Raw genomic sequence first — 14,096 nt, 5'->3', positions numbered from 1 at the left:
TCTGGGAAAGAAGCAAACTGAAGTACAATGAGCAGGTGTTTTAGATCTAGCTTTGAGATGTAAACTAATGGCTGAGAGGTGAGGTTATGTGAAGAGCTGTCAGTCTTAGACATTTGAGAAGTCCTGCCTCTCAGAATGGCTCTGCATGACACTTTTGCTTGCTACCTTTCAGAGATGATTGGTGTACATCTGGGAGGCTGTGCTATTTGCAGCAAAACGTCTCTGAAATAACAGAAAAGGGTCTTCTATATGATTAGTGCAAGGAGGGAAGGAAGAATCCCAGCTCTCAGAGACATGGAGTCTTTAAGACATTTGAAAGCAGTGATATTTCATAAAGGAGAATCTTTGAGTAAGCACTAAGCAGTTATTGTTTCTGGTCTTATAGATGACCCAGGAATGTGATGTTTTTACTGGCAGTCAGCGAGACAGCTCTTGGTTGGGAGCTATCCAAGGCTTCTGGCATGGCTTCGGCATTCCTGCAGATTTGACACAATGATTTTAACCAAAATCCCACATGCTTGATATAATCACTCAGTGCCTTTAGAAAGGGTTTTCTGCCTAATATGGACAAAAAAGGGCTCTGCTTTTTCAGAGATGTGACGTGTAGCGAGCAGGTTTGGATCCAGAAATAGACTGACTCATCTGTATTCACTTAGCCTTGGTATTTTATTTTTTTGGTGGTCTTTATTGTAATAGGCAGGCACCTGCTGACTGTCCGAGTCTAGATGGCAGTATTCCGATTTAAAAAGCACAGCCACCCCTCCGCTTCTCTTGGTTGACATTCGTGTGACATGTGAATGTCAAACCCACTGTGGGGAAGTTAATAACTGCATCAGCAGTGTCTGATGATGGGACAAAGATGGAAACATGCTGGTCTTCTGTGTGGATACAGAGAAGATGATCGGCCAGTTTGGCTGAATGTACAAGTGGGTAGAAGCTGATGGAAACTGAGTGAGCTCCCTTATCACAGTCGTGATTAACAGAGATGATTCTGTCACTGCTGCACATGAATACTGTATGGCTGTGCAAAGAGGTTAAATGATGCCAAACAACTCTTACAGCCCCTTTTCATCCATGCAGCACAAGCAAAGCTGACTCCACAAGTTTCAGGCAAGTAGGCAGCCTTGCCTGTTGTCTCGGAGCCTAGTTTCCACATTTCGCTGCTGGGGCACTGGGGTTTGCTAATGTACCTGCAGTCACTAGTTGGATGTCATGGAGGTAGCTCCTGGACAAGGCAATGCCAGGACCTCCTTGCTTTGTGTCTCGAGGCTGTAAGTGACTGTGTCTGAAGTCAACAAGCTGTTGGGTTAAAATAAGAGCCCCTGGGAAACACATGCCTGCTGATCTGGTGTAAACCAGTTGCAACTACACAAAACCAGAATGCCGTATTGCAGCTTATTAGACGTGCAGTGGGAAGCTGCAACACATGGATGTCATTGCTGTCTGCACACACGGCACACGTGCAGGACACAGGCAGACAGCTTTCTGCACTAAGGACTTGCCAGTGAGGATGCTTTTCTTAAGGTGCTCAACACTGGCTTAGCTCTACTTATTTTCCAGCAAATAAGTAGTCGTACCATTCTTCCACATACAGCACTGACAGGCCTTTGCCTGAGGGCTGCAGAGTCCCTAGAGGACCATTTAAACCATTTGCTTCTCTAGGAAGCACCTTCAACAGGACTGTCATAGTGAAAGCTCTTCATAGGTTTGGGTGTTTTTGTTTTGGTTTTGTTTGTGGGTTGTTTGTTTTTGTTTTGGCAGGGAGGAGAGTGGAGGGGATGTGCATCATGACGTGAATCCATACTGGAGTTATTTAATCCTTTCATGTTTATCATGCATTCATCTGAGGAATTCATAGAATCATAGAATGGTGATTTAGTTCATGCAGCTTGCCTTTATTTAGCTCTGTCAGCTTGCTTTCTGCAAGTTCAACTCTTGGAATATCGTGAAGTGGGGAACTAAAGCTATCATAACCTTCCTTAGGATTGTAGTTCTCATCTTCTATCATGGGCCCAGGGTGGCACCTCTCCTTGTGCTGCAGCAGAAGCAGAGGACCATGATAGCACAAGCATGAGCATCCAGGTTAAATGTGCTTTTATGGCTGCAAGCTGGAGCGATACTGGAATATGTCTCCAATGTGCTGTGATTTCCAAGTGGATAAGCACTGTTTTTGCTCTTTGGTTTCCTGTCTTATGGAAGAAATAGGATGCTTTCCCAGGAGGAGCTGTTTTGATGGAGAAATGGATAGTGAGAGATGTCATAGGATGGCCAACTGTGTGACCAGAGAGAGAAATGTGTTTCCTTACAGCCCCAAATTAATGTACAGTTTCAATCTCCTTTTCACTGTTATCAGCCAAGCGGAAAAGGCCCACGCCTCCCTGAAGTTTATTGTGTCATCAGCCGGCTGGGATGCTTCGACTTATTTTCCAAGGTAAGAAGGTTATTCTGATTTTTTCTTTGCAATATTGCATTTTAATTCAATTGTTTACTGAGATGTATCTGCAAGGATGAGCCAGACAAGAAGAATTCCTGCCTCTGATGGGAGATAACTGTAATTTACAGTTGCTGTTTTGGATATCCCGATTCTTTGGTTCATCAAAGAATGTCTTAATACTTCTGTGACTGAGGCAGCACTTGATTCAAAGAACATCTGGGTGTCTGTGTGATCTGGCTGACTGAAGTTGTTTCCATTGTTTTCTGAAGCCCTTCTGTGCTGAGCTGTAATTCTTGGCATCCACAGTTTGGATGATGGGCCAGTACCACTTTCACTGCAATACACTGTGGAATGATGAGGTTAAGAAAAGAAGATTATTTGATAAGTGAATTCTGTATGCTTGATTCTATTAACTGCCAGGAGGCTAGGAAAGCATGGATAAACTTTTAACTGGCCTCTGCATTAAAGATTCCAAAGCTGCATCATATGCTGCTGTGGTTTGCCCAAGCTAATACATCTCTTGATGAGAGTTTTAAGACAGCGAGCAGGGCATTGCAGTTAAACTGAGGGACTGAATAGCCACAGAAACAGTTAACTGCCAACCAGCTCCAGAGCCACAAGCATTCTTCCTTTGTGAGACAAAAAGTTAAAGTTAACTATTAATGTTTCTGATTGATTAACATAGAAAATTTCTCTCAAGATGTTAATTTAGGGCCTCCTACTCCTCTGAGAGCATGTCCTGCAAAAACTAGTGAGCACTCAACGTATTGTATAGGATTTGCTGGTGATCTGTGGACAACAATGAGAGATCTAATGTCAAATGGCTGCCTTCCCCTTTTCCAATTTCAGTACAGCATTCACAGAAATGTTGTTTTATTTGCCATTGGAATGGGCTGCCCAGAGAGGTGGTGGAGTCACCGTCCCTAGAAGTGTCCAAAAAAAGACTGGATGAGGCACTTAGCACCATGGTCTAGTTGACTGGACAGGGCTGCATGATAGGTTGGACTGGATGATCTTGGAGGTCTCTTCCAACCCGGTTGATTCTATGAATTTTCCAGAGACTTTCATTCGGGATAAATCTTGCAGAACTCACACAGATATTTTCTTGTTCATTTATGCAGGAATGAAGTTGACAAGAACATGTAAAGCACTGGTGTTAATAAGAACCTTAGATTTTTTATGAGCTAATAATCATACACTATGGCATCTTTAAAGCAGGTTTCAAGTTTTTCTAGCTAAAACTTGAACACTCAGTTGCACATTCAACTTTCCTTCTGTTGAAATGCTCCTTCTCATTTGTGTTGTGAAGGCAGTTGGGACAGAGATATCACACATACATGGCCCCCAACTCCAGCAACAGAAAGCATCAAACAGTGACTGCAGAAAAGGAAATCTGTGTTGGGCATGTTACAACTGTGTGCTGGCCATGTGCAGGAGCACTACAGGACCCAGGACATAGCAGCCATAGCTCACTACTGCTTTCCATGGGGATATTTGTTATGCTACAAATAACATCAACAATGAAATTCATAACTTCATCTATGGTTATCTGCCATCTCCAGGGACCGGAATGCAGGCTGTCTATGTAGAGTCAGCTTTGCTTTACTTAGATCCTTCCTATGTTGCAGGGAGGAAGGGGAAACTGCACCAGTGAATGCCTCTGTTGGCACTTGTTGTAACTAGCTATCATTGTGAGTCACCAGCCTATGCTCAAGTATCTTTTAATGTTCTGTTTCAGTGGAAAGCATTTCCAAGAGAAACAAGGGAAAATGCCTGGCTCAGACCCACTAGCTTTTGTATGGCCTTTCCCTCTTAAGTGATGGTTAAAAGATCACCATTTCAGGTCAAACCACTAACTGCTTTGAAGCTTGCTTTCTCATCTTCTTTAGGTTTATCATCTATATGGTCTGTCAAATTATATCACAGCTAAGTTTTCCCACATTAATGTTGGTCCATGTGACTGAAGAGAGAAGAAAATAACAGTCCTCTCTATCTCTAAGAAGTTCCATCTGCTTATTTCAAAACTAGATTGCTTGCTCTGCATCATGTCAAACAGCAAATGACCTTAATGCAGGCACCCAGTCTAAACAGCTGGGCATGCTTCATGAGGCTGCTCACAGCTGGCTCCAGCTCAGCACAGGCTGCAACGTGACTGCAGCTACCATGGCTAGGACTCTTCCAGGAGCACTTTCCTGGTGAACCTCTGCTAGTATCACAGCGTGGCAGAGTTGGTTTTCTTGTTGATCTCTCGGTTGAAATGGAAGAGTTGCCAGGGCAAAAGGAAGTCTTTTTCCTTAATACACATTTAAAGATGTACCACCTGGAAGTGATGCTGGCCTGGCCTGGCCATGATCATGGGATTTGTCTTGATCCTTGATCTTTGTCTCTTTCAGCTCACCCTGTTGTTCAAGGAAAATCCCAACAATATAAATCCCCTTTGCCATGCTACCTTCTTTCTCCTTTTCAGATTATTTATTTCTTCCTTGTCTCTGTGTTGACTGCATTCACAAATGAGTTCCGTTTTGTAACTGGAAGAGGTATTGTTTATAGAGTGTAGTTGAATCTTAAGATTTTAACAGTGAGAAAATGCATGTCAAAGAAGAATTAAGCTCATAGCTGCCATGCATTTAGGCACATGTGGGTCAAAACATGCTTCAAAAGTGTATGTAGTGCTGACATATTCTGTCTGCTTGTCTCCTATGTTTTATTAATGGATCAGATCTTGGATGAGGTTGAAAGGAGAAGGGGAATATCTTCTGCCTTGGTTTATCCATTTATGAGGAGTCTGATGGAGTCACCTTTTCCTGCACCTGGAAAGACAATCAAAGTCAAAACCTTTCTGCCTGGAGCTGGAAATGAGGTAAAAAGCAACTGCAAACACTAAAAGCCAAAACCTCTCCCCTCACCTCTCCAGTATCAAACAGCACAAAAAAAAAACAGGAGGAGACATACAGATATTGCAGGGATGTAAGGTGGCACACCCTCAAAATGAGAAGTGCAGGAACTACACCACTCTTGATATGTTAATGATAGTTCCCATTGATAATGATAGGCCAATTTGTTGTCAAGTATTTGTTATTTGCATTTATTAATAAGCTATATTTAACAAAAAAAGCCATACTACAAATGCCCTAGTATGCCTGGCCTGCTGTAGTTAACAGACTGTGGAGCTGCTGGGCTTTATCTCAGAGATAACAAGCAAGTACAAGTTTCCCATGCTGGCTGTACTTACATAGTTCAAGAGCTTGTTGTTATTGCAAATCTCATTACTGCTGGTCCTGGCATTAGGAGGAGGAATGACCAGCAGCATGTAAATGGCTCTTTTGGCAATAAATACTCTTTAATTGGCCCTCAAAGAAATAGTCTTCATTTGGAAAAGCATGTCATAAAAGTTTGTGTGCGTGCATATGTAATAGATGTGATTTGCTTTTATTACTGACTGAAGTGGCCAGAAGCCTAGCTCCGTACAACATATGCCTTCCTGGAAAATGGCAGGTTTGGTGCCTTGCTTAAATATTTTTTGCAACCTGAAGCATGCTGGTTATTTGCCACATCAGTTTCTGCTCTCGGGATGTCCTCGTGTAAGTATGCAGTAGCTTCACTCAGATGGGCAAGTATATAGAGGAAATCACTGCAGCTAGGGATAGAATTTGACCCAGTCAGTGAAAGCAGGAAAAAAAATCCCCTCTAGGGCTATTTTACACTCCTTAAGGTTAGTTTTACAATGCTATTACTATTTTTACATTGAATCATATTCTCCCCGAGTATATTGCCACCAGCTTCAGTAGAGTGGGCCTGTAACATCACTTGGTTTGAAAAATAAAGGGCTCCCTGCAGAAGTGACTTGCAAGGCATGTTTAAGTCATGAGCATTTTCTTCCAGAGAAGCAAAGGAAAACTGAAAGGCTGCTTGCAGTAACGGTGATAAGATCTGATAATGCTTTTTTTGTTCTGGATATATCTGGGAACTGTGGATCTGCAACTTCTCTATTCACTACTCAAGTTTCTAAACTCTCCTAGAGAAAAGCACTGAGATAATTCCAAACAAACAAACAGCTTTTCTGGCTGAGCTTTGCTCTCTGTTATGCTAGTACAAACTCGTTATTTAAATGGAATGCACTGGTTTAATTAGGAACAGAATCTTGTCCTTCCATTGTGGCTCCTCTGGCCTAAACAAAGATGATGATTAATTGGGAAGTAGACAGTGTATCTCTTTGTGATGAGCAGACTGAACCAGAAGGCTTTCCCAGGCAAAAGAAAACATCCATGGCATTTGTAAAAGCTGCCATAACTTGCATTGCATCCTACCCCGCAGCAAGATTTTCATGCTGGAAGTTTTGCAGTAAAAGCAGCTTCTCAGGACTTGGCACATGAAGGTGATTTGAGCTTGCAATCCCAGTGCTAAGGAGTGGAAGTGGGCACCTTCCTGAATATGATGAGAAAGAGGTAGGCAGGCAGTGTTTTGGGAGGAGGTATTTGTGGTACGCCATAGCTGCACAAACTGTTGTTGGAGGCAACACCTGAGCAATGGCACTGATACTCTGGCACCTTGATGTTTCTGTGTTTCAGGCTTAAAAGATATAATTTACTACACAAATGCTGTTCTAACAGTGACTTTCTTCTTTACAGTCTTGTGTTACTGGTCACAAACAATATTACAACTAAACTGGTATGCACTGGTTTTGTTTCCAGTATCCTGTGGTCTTGATAGTAGCCTTAAAACAGTGTGTTTGTGAGGGGCTTTGTAAAGGACCCCAGTTTAAAACCAATAGAGTATGCTCATGGAATGTGGTGTCATGTGCATGAAAACATAGGAGTGGTCTAAAGCAATACAGTTATGGTGGGTTTTGGGCATATGGAAAGGAGGATATATGTATATTTGTTCCTGTTAATATGTCTTCAGAGATTTCAACACAGCTTCAATTTGGCCAGCTTTTCCCTTTTCCCTTCTCTTTCCTTGAATTCCTCAGTAGTTCATCATTTGCTCTCTTGCACTTCATATTTTTCTCCCTCTGTTACTCTCTTCTTCATGTTATTTTTCCCTCTTCTTTTTTCTGTCCTCTGCCTTCAAGTTCCACATCTGAGCATGTCAATTGCAGAGTAAAAGGAAGATATAATAAAGGAATCAAGCAAAAGGCATTTGAGAAAAGGAAGGAGAGGGCCTGAGGTCATGGATGAAGTATGAAAATTAGACTTTAAAGGGATGTCACAAGTCACCATCTAAGACCTTGTCCTGACTCCCCAGTTAAGTATATATATACATATATATGTACATATCTTTATGAAAAAAAAGAAGGTTTTCAATATTATCTAGTGAATTATGCATCACAGAGGAGCAAAGATGAAATACAGTTTAAATTTTGCCTGGCCTTGAAGTTCAATCCCTGACTTCTACCTAGATGTGAATTTGATTTGTTAGCCAAGTTTATAACCAAATTTACTTTGTCTTTATGGCTATTTTAATCTGGTAAGCTTCTGGTTCCGCTGCTTCTACTTACTTGCTTCATATTTGACTCGGCCAAGCTTTACACCTCTGGCGAGGTGTTTAGGAGGCAGAGTTATGCTTCCCTTGGAAATTGTTACAGATTTCATGGACTCCACTGTATTCTGGGAAGAAGAATGGCTTGATAGCAAAGTGTATAATGCTCCATTTCTCTGGAGACCTGTGCCTCCAGCCTCAGTTGAGCAGAAGAGCACGGGGGTCTATTTGTCCCCTCAACAGGAAAGCGTGGAGTGGTGCTAGAGAGCCAGGGCTGGAGGGCCAGGTGCCCCAGTGCTGTCAGCCCTGTCCAGTGGTGCTGACTGGTGTTTGTTGGATGCATTCAGGTGATTGAGCTGCGGCGGCCCATGGACTCACGCCTGGAACACGTGGACTTTGAATGCCTCTTCAAGTGCCTCAGCGTTCGCCAGATCATCAGGATCTTTGCTTCTCTCCTGTTGGAGCGGCGAGTGATCTTTGTAGCTGATAAGCTCAGGTAAGGGGCAAAGGCGCCTGAAGCGCATGCTCAGGACAGTTCTTTGTGTATAAGAAAGTTTGCTTGTCCTCCCACTGCAGCATTTAAATAAGTGTTCCATCAATGGAAGTGATTTGCACCAGCTGTGGCACACATTTGCTAGTTGTCACTAGGTACAAGCCTCTTGCTCTCACTTTCCTGTCTGTAAAATGGCAATACCAATGCTCACGGGCTTCATAGCCAGCAAATGTTTGCACAGTGTTTAGAAGCAAGATAATGCTAGCAAAATTTAATTCCAGGTTTTGGACAGGGTACTCATAAACTGTAGCAGAGCTTGTCACCAAGATGCCTCAACTTGAGGCCATGCAGTGCAGCCAGGCAGGGAACTGGGGTGCTGAGAGTTCACCTGGTTTACTCCGTGCAGCATGGAGAGTTTATAGGTTTCAAATCGTGCACCAAAGCCATCCAGTGGGAATGTAAAGACTGCTACTATGGTCCATCCCAACTAGTTAGGATATTTTCCCTTACACTCAGGTGACCTGAAAATGTTTCATTCCCAAAGATCCGTCTTGGGCTTTGTGCCACATCCTTTCAACATGCCTTTTGCTTCCCTGCTCTTCAACTGCAGTCTCCTGTCTTTGGTTCCTCTGAGGCATGAACTTATCCCAAGGTGTAAGGAGTAAGAGCAACAGGTTGCATGTCCATATGGCCTTTACCAAGGAAACAGGAGCTCTGTGTAGCAGCCTTGCCCTGCAGCAAGGTATCATCCCTTTTCTAGAAGCCTGTGTGCTCTAGAAAAGCGTGGACTCGTGAAGAACACATTCTTAGCTGTGGCGTGAGAAGTAATAAAAGATGGCAAATAAAGACTCTAATTTATTAGACTTGGGAACATCCAGCATCTCTTAAAAGGACACAAAAGACTGTATGGGTGGTTAGAAACACAGATGGATCTACCCAAACAAACTCTGTTAAGCACTTTATCAGCCCCGACCTTCTCTGAATGACCGCCAGCAATAATAGCTGCCCTTAGTGGCCGCCAGTGTATATAATAGCAAAAATACTTTGCATAGTAAAAGCTTTACAACCTTCAGGGGAGAATTTCTTAAAGCTGCAGACCCTTCTCAGGTTATAAAGTTACTTCCTTAGCAGTCTTTTTTTGTTGACCAGAACAACAGGAACATTTTTTTTCATCCTTTCTCTGTCAGTAACTCTCAGTTGGAATGACCATTTGGGATGACTTAATTTCCCATAAATGCCTTGTGAGACGTGTGTGGCTAGAGCAGGGCTTCTGCAGCACTTCGGTAGGCATGTGAGTCACACCATGGGTATGGGGCAGGTGGCTTTTGAAAGTACAGTTGGTGTGTTCCTTCTGACTCTGTTCCTACAGCATGCTTAATTACATTGCTCTGTCTGTTTCTATTTTAACACTAATTCTGCAGAATTAGTGGCAGCCACAAGTCTGACTGTAACTCAGAATGACATAGGGCTGTGTTCCTTCAAATGGCACAGGGATTTGAGTGGAAAATCACAGAAATGGTACAGAGAAAACGAGGTCTGTGCCATGCTGCCACCAACTCTTCCTCTCCCTCAGAGTTCCCAGTTATTCCTTTGTGTGTTGTCCTGGTTTGGCAGGGTACCCTGATCTGCGGACTACAGGCACAGCTCTCCAGGGGTGGCTTATGGCAGGAGACATCATCAGTTGTGAATGCTAGAGCAAAAAACAGCTATTCCCTGGGTTTTTCCTCTGGGATAGCTGGCCTAGGCAATGGCACATGATGTTTCTGGGCATTGCTTGGAGAAAAGAAGCAATGTTAAGCCCACTTTGACACACTCAAGACAGCTTGGCTTGGAAAATAGTTATCAATGCTGAGAGGTCATGGTAACCCAGGACTTCATCAGGCAACCAGGGCTTTATACACATTGCAAGCCTGACTAGAAGCTAGGAGCTCAGACTTGTCTTTGCAATTTCCTTTCTCCTGATGGCTGCCTAGTCCTACAGGCCTCAGAGCAGGGGATGGCAGCATCCTGCCTACAGGCAAAGTCCTGCTGCTCTCCCTTTTAGCACACAGAAATAGGGCACCAACACTAGCTAGAACACAAAAGGATGAAGATCCCTTTTGGTAAGTACATATTCAGACATTCCACTCTTCTGCAACAGCTCTTGTTGCTGTTATGAGAGTAAGCCATTGGGTTCAGGGCCATTAGCACATGAAGGGAGAGGATTCAGGTGGATCCAAGAGGCTTATGAAGCTTTGTGGTTGCTCCTGCAAAAAGGGGAACAACCCTTCTTATCAAAAGGCTTACAAACATATACTTTTTATACCTGTGTGTACCCTCTATTATATACACATAATTTCTTTTGTTTAAAAAGAGTATGACAAGCTCCAGTGTGCTAGGTAAGGCCCTGGATTAAGGCTTGTGAATCTCAAGCTTTCATTCTGAACCCTGCAACCTGCTGTGTGACACATTCAGGAAAAGTAGCTCCTCTTTCTTATCTTTTGCTTGATCTGCCTGGGATCCTGGGATCCAGGATGGAGCAGAATTCTTGCTCTGTGTGTGCATGCAGCTCTATTGGATACTGTGTGGCCCTTCTCAGCATGGAGATCTAGGAGGTACTGTAAACCAGAAACTAATAATGAGTTCTTTGACAAGGGCCTGCAGAGAGTGATAGTGGATTTAAATTCAGTACTTACTGAGGCTTTTGTGGTTTAAATGGGGATGAAGGCTAAAATGAAACACTCTGTCTTTGAGCTAGTAACTGTCTGTCTTGGAACCTTTGCCTTGTCTGATGCAGATTTTGTTTATGGGCATCCCGGCTGAAGGCAGTAATGTGGAGAAAACAAAACAACAACCAAGTGAAACATGTGAAATATCTTACAGGTCGAGTCTGCGGGCCCAAAGAATGAGAGCAGGAAATTAAAAAGATATTTACAAGGGTTTGATTTCTGCATGTACCCAAAAAAGCAGCTTAGAAATAGAGGATGTTGAGGTTTAGGCTTCAAACAATGCAATGGGCTTTTGTGGCTGCCTGTTTTAACAGGTCTCCAAGCAACAAGTGATTTCACACCTTGTACATGTTTGGGTAAGTCCTGCCTAGTGAAGTGAGTTTCATTCAATACATTGTTATTTATGGTTCTCATAGCATCTAGAACGTGAAAATTTACAGTCTTTGATCTTTGTGCAGTAGAGTTGCCATTTTTCAAGGCAGAAAGTGATGCTACCAGCAAAAAACACCCAACCAGTAGTAAAGATTTGAGTGACAGGACTGTGAGGCTGCCTGGGCTAGTTATGTGGCTAGGCCTGGGAATTTTTTTCCCCAGTAAGCTACTTATATATATTTTTTTTTCTGCTTGAAATTTGATAAACAAATCCTTGTGTCTATTTGGCAGATTAAAATTAGTTTTTGAAGGTAAGCAGTGACCTTTCAGTATTTTGGTTTCTCATGAAGGGTCAAGAAGACAAAGAGAAATTAAGATAACAGAAAAACTAATAATAGTGAAAATGACAATGACAGTAATAATAATAAATAAAGATGTAATCTAAAGCTCCAGTTCCTCAAACATCTGCTGAAAGCACAACTGAGATCACAGAATCACAGAATTAACCAGGTTGGAAAAGACCTGTAGGATCATCAAGTCCAACCTATCACCTAACCCTTCTAATTAACTAACCCATGGCACTAAGTGCCTCCTTTTAAACACCTCCAGGGATGGTGATTCCACCACCTCCCTGGGCAGCCCATTCCAATGGGTAATGCCTCCTTCTGTGAAGAATTTCTTCCTAACATCCAGCCTAAATCTGCCCTGGCACAACTTGAGATTGTGTGCCCTTGATCTGTCACTGGGTGCCTAGAAGAGACCAACTCCCGCCTGGCTACAACCTCCTTTCAGGTAGTCGTAGAGAGCAATGAGGTCTGCCCTGAGCCTCCTCTTCTCCAGGCTGAACAAACCCAGCTCCCTCAGCCACTCCTCAGAGGGCTGTGCTCCAGCCCCCTCACCAGCCTTGTTGCCCTTCTCTAGACACATTCAAGCACCTCAACATCTTTCTTAAATTGAGGGGCCCAGAACTGGATACAGTACTCAAGGTGTGGCCTAAGCAGTGCTGAGATGCTGTGTCCCAGTTTCAGTCCCCATCCCAGCTAAGAGCCCCTATTTATGTTCCCAAGAGTTTCACTGTTCACCTCAATTCTGAAAAAGTCCCATGACTGCCAGCTGCTCTAGTGTTGTCCTCTGGGGGTTTTAAAAGCTAAACAGCAGATACAAACCCAGTGGCTTCTGGGGCTCAGGGAACATTGGCATTGCTGCAGGCACAAAGGTAGCAACAGAAAACAAATAGAAAACAAACACTGGAAGAAAATTATTCATCTGCTTGTTTTAGTTTTATGCTAGGGAAACAAATGGGAGGATGTTTTTGCTGAGGAGGTGATGTATCAGTGCATGTGAGAACAGTTTCTGCCTTTTCCCCTGAATCTTTGGAGAGGATGAAAGGAAGACCTTGAGCATCTCACTGTCCCTTTGTTATAACCCTTTTTTTCCCATAAATAAAACCCACTCTTGCTCTAATCCACTGTATTGTGAAGGATTCTGAGCGCATTTTGCTCGTGTTTCACATGTGGGTCAAGACCAACACCAACTGGAGTCAGTGGGAGTGTTTGGATGAGTCATGTCTTTTGCTGTGGGTCTTAAGTCCTAAAATATTCCTTTCAGTGGCCTTTCTGAAGCTTTAAGAGCTATAAAATGCTTCTGTAAAAGACAAAACAGCTTTTCATTGTTGTGAAATTTGTTTTTATATGACATATTTCAGCTGCTTTTGGTGAAGCAGATGAGCCTCAAGGTAAAAAAGTCTCACAGTTGACAGCAATGGGATTTATACTCCTAAACCATATAGGTGATCATGGAGATGCACCCTAAAATGAAGCTACTGTCCTGGGAGAGGGGCAGAGCAGGATGCTGAGGTTGGAGTTGAGCAGGAGCATTGAGATGGGCACACTTCAGGGTGGTGTTGCCACTAACAAGTGTCAGTTATGCACATCCTTAGGTATGAGCCAGCTTCATTCACAGGATCTCATGAGATAGTGTAAACTTGTGAATAAACTCACAAGTTTTCACCTGTGTGCAAAGGAGATCTGAGAGAATGAGACTGAAGCAACGTTAGAGAACTGCAAACTTCAGTGCTACTAAAGTTCTTGCACTTCAGTGTCCTCCTGCCTTAGAGAGGAACACAGATGACTTTGTCTACCCAAGGGGAGGTTTTTCCCTCAGTGCTTCTCTGCCCTTCTGCAGCACACCTGCCCTGGCCCAACGTGGTGCAGCAGTCTGCCATCTGCAGAATCCAAGAGGTGCAGTTACAAGCAGAAGCTAGGCATCTATGAGGGGGGAAGACTCTTCCTGTTAGGGGTCAAAAACTTCAATCCTGTTAAGGACAAAATCCTCCCTAACCTCCCCAAAGCATTTTGGACTGCCAGGAGGAATCCTGTCTTCCAGTAGAAAGAGCAGGCAGATCCCAGACCTGACAGAAGGTTCTAGGCTGCAGGCAGCAGCACTGACTAATAAAGGACAGAAGCATAAATATGTAAATACTGGGGCAAGTCATCTCGCAGGCATGTCTCTGTTAACTTCGTAGAGCAAAAAGGGAGCAGAGAGTACTCGTGTTCAAGGGCAAAGGCTTTCAGAACAAACAAAGGCATTTCCCTAATCTCAGGGACAGAGA

General features: G+C 43.3%; 1 protein-coding gene across 5 annotated transcripts in view; it reads left to right on the top strand.

The window, feature by feature from the left end:
* The window catches only part of DENND2B (DENN domain containing 2B), a 128,191-nt gene that overhangs the window by 99,332 nt on the left and 14,763 nt on the right, over positions 1 to 14,096 (top strand). For 4 of the 5 annotated variants that reach the window (XM_064163686.1, XM_064163689.1, XM_064163687.1 and 1 more), the window contains 3 exons: positions 2,354 to 2,431; positions 5,154 to 5,294; positions 8,260 to 8,408. In XM_064163686.1, coding sequence (XP_064019756.1) covers positions 2,354 to 2,431; positions 5,154 to 5,294; positions 8,260 to 8,408 — 368 coding nt within the window. Of the gene's footprint in view, positions 1 to 2,353; positions 2,432 to 5,153; positions 5,295 to 8,259; positions 8,409 to 8,949; positions 9,497 to 14,096 lie in introns of those variants that run through there. The other variant, XM_064163690.1, reaches the window with a different exon arrangement.

The sequence above is a fragment of the Pogoniulus pusillus genome, chromosome 24 (genome assembly GCF_015220805.1).
Source record: "Pogoniulus pusillus isolate bPogPus1 chromosome 24, bPogPus1.pri, whole genome shotgun sequence".
Lineage (NCBI taxonomy): Eukaryota > Metazoa > Chordata > Aves > Piciformes > Lybiidae > Pogoniulus > Pogoniulus pusillus.
The sequence above is the reverse complement of the archived record's forward strand: the minus strand, read 5'-3'. Positions and strand labels throughout refer to the sequence as shown.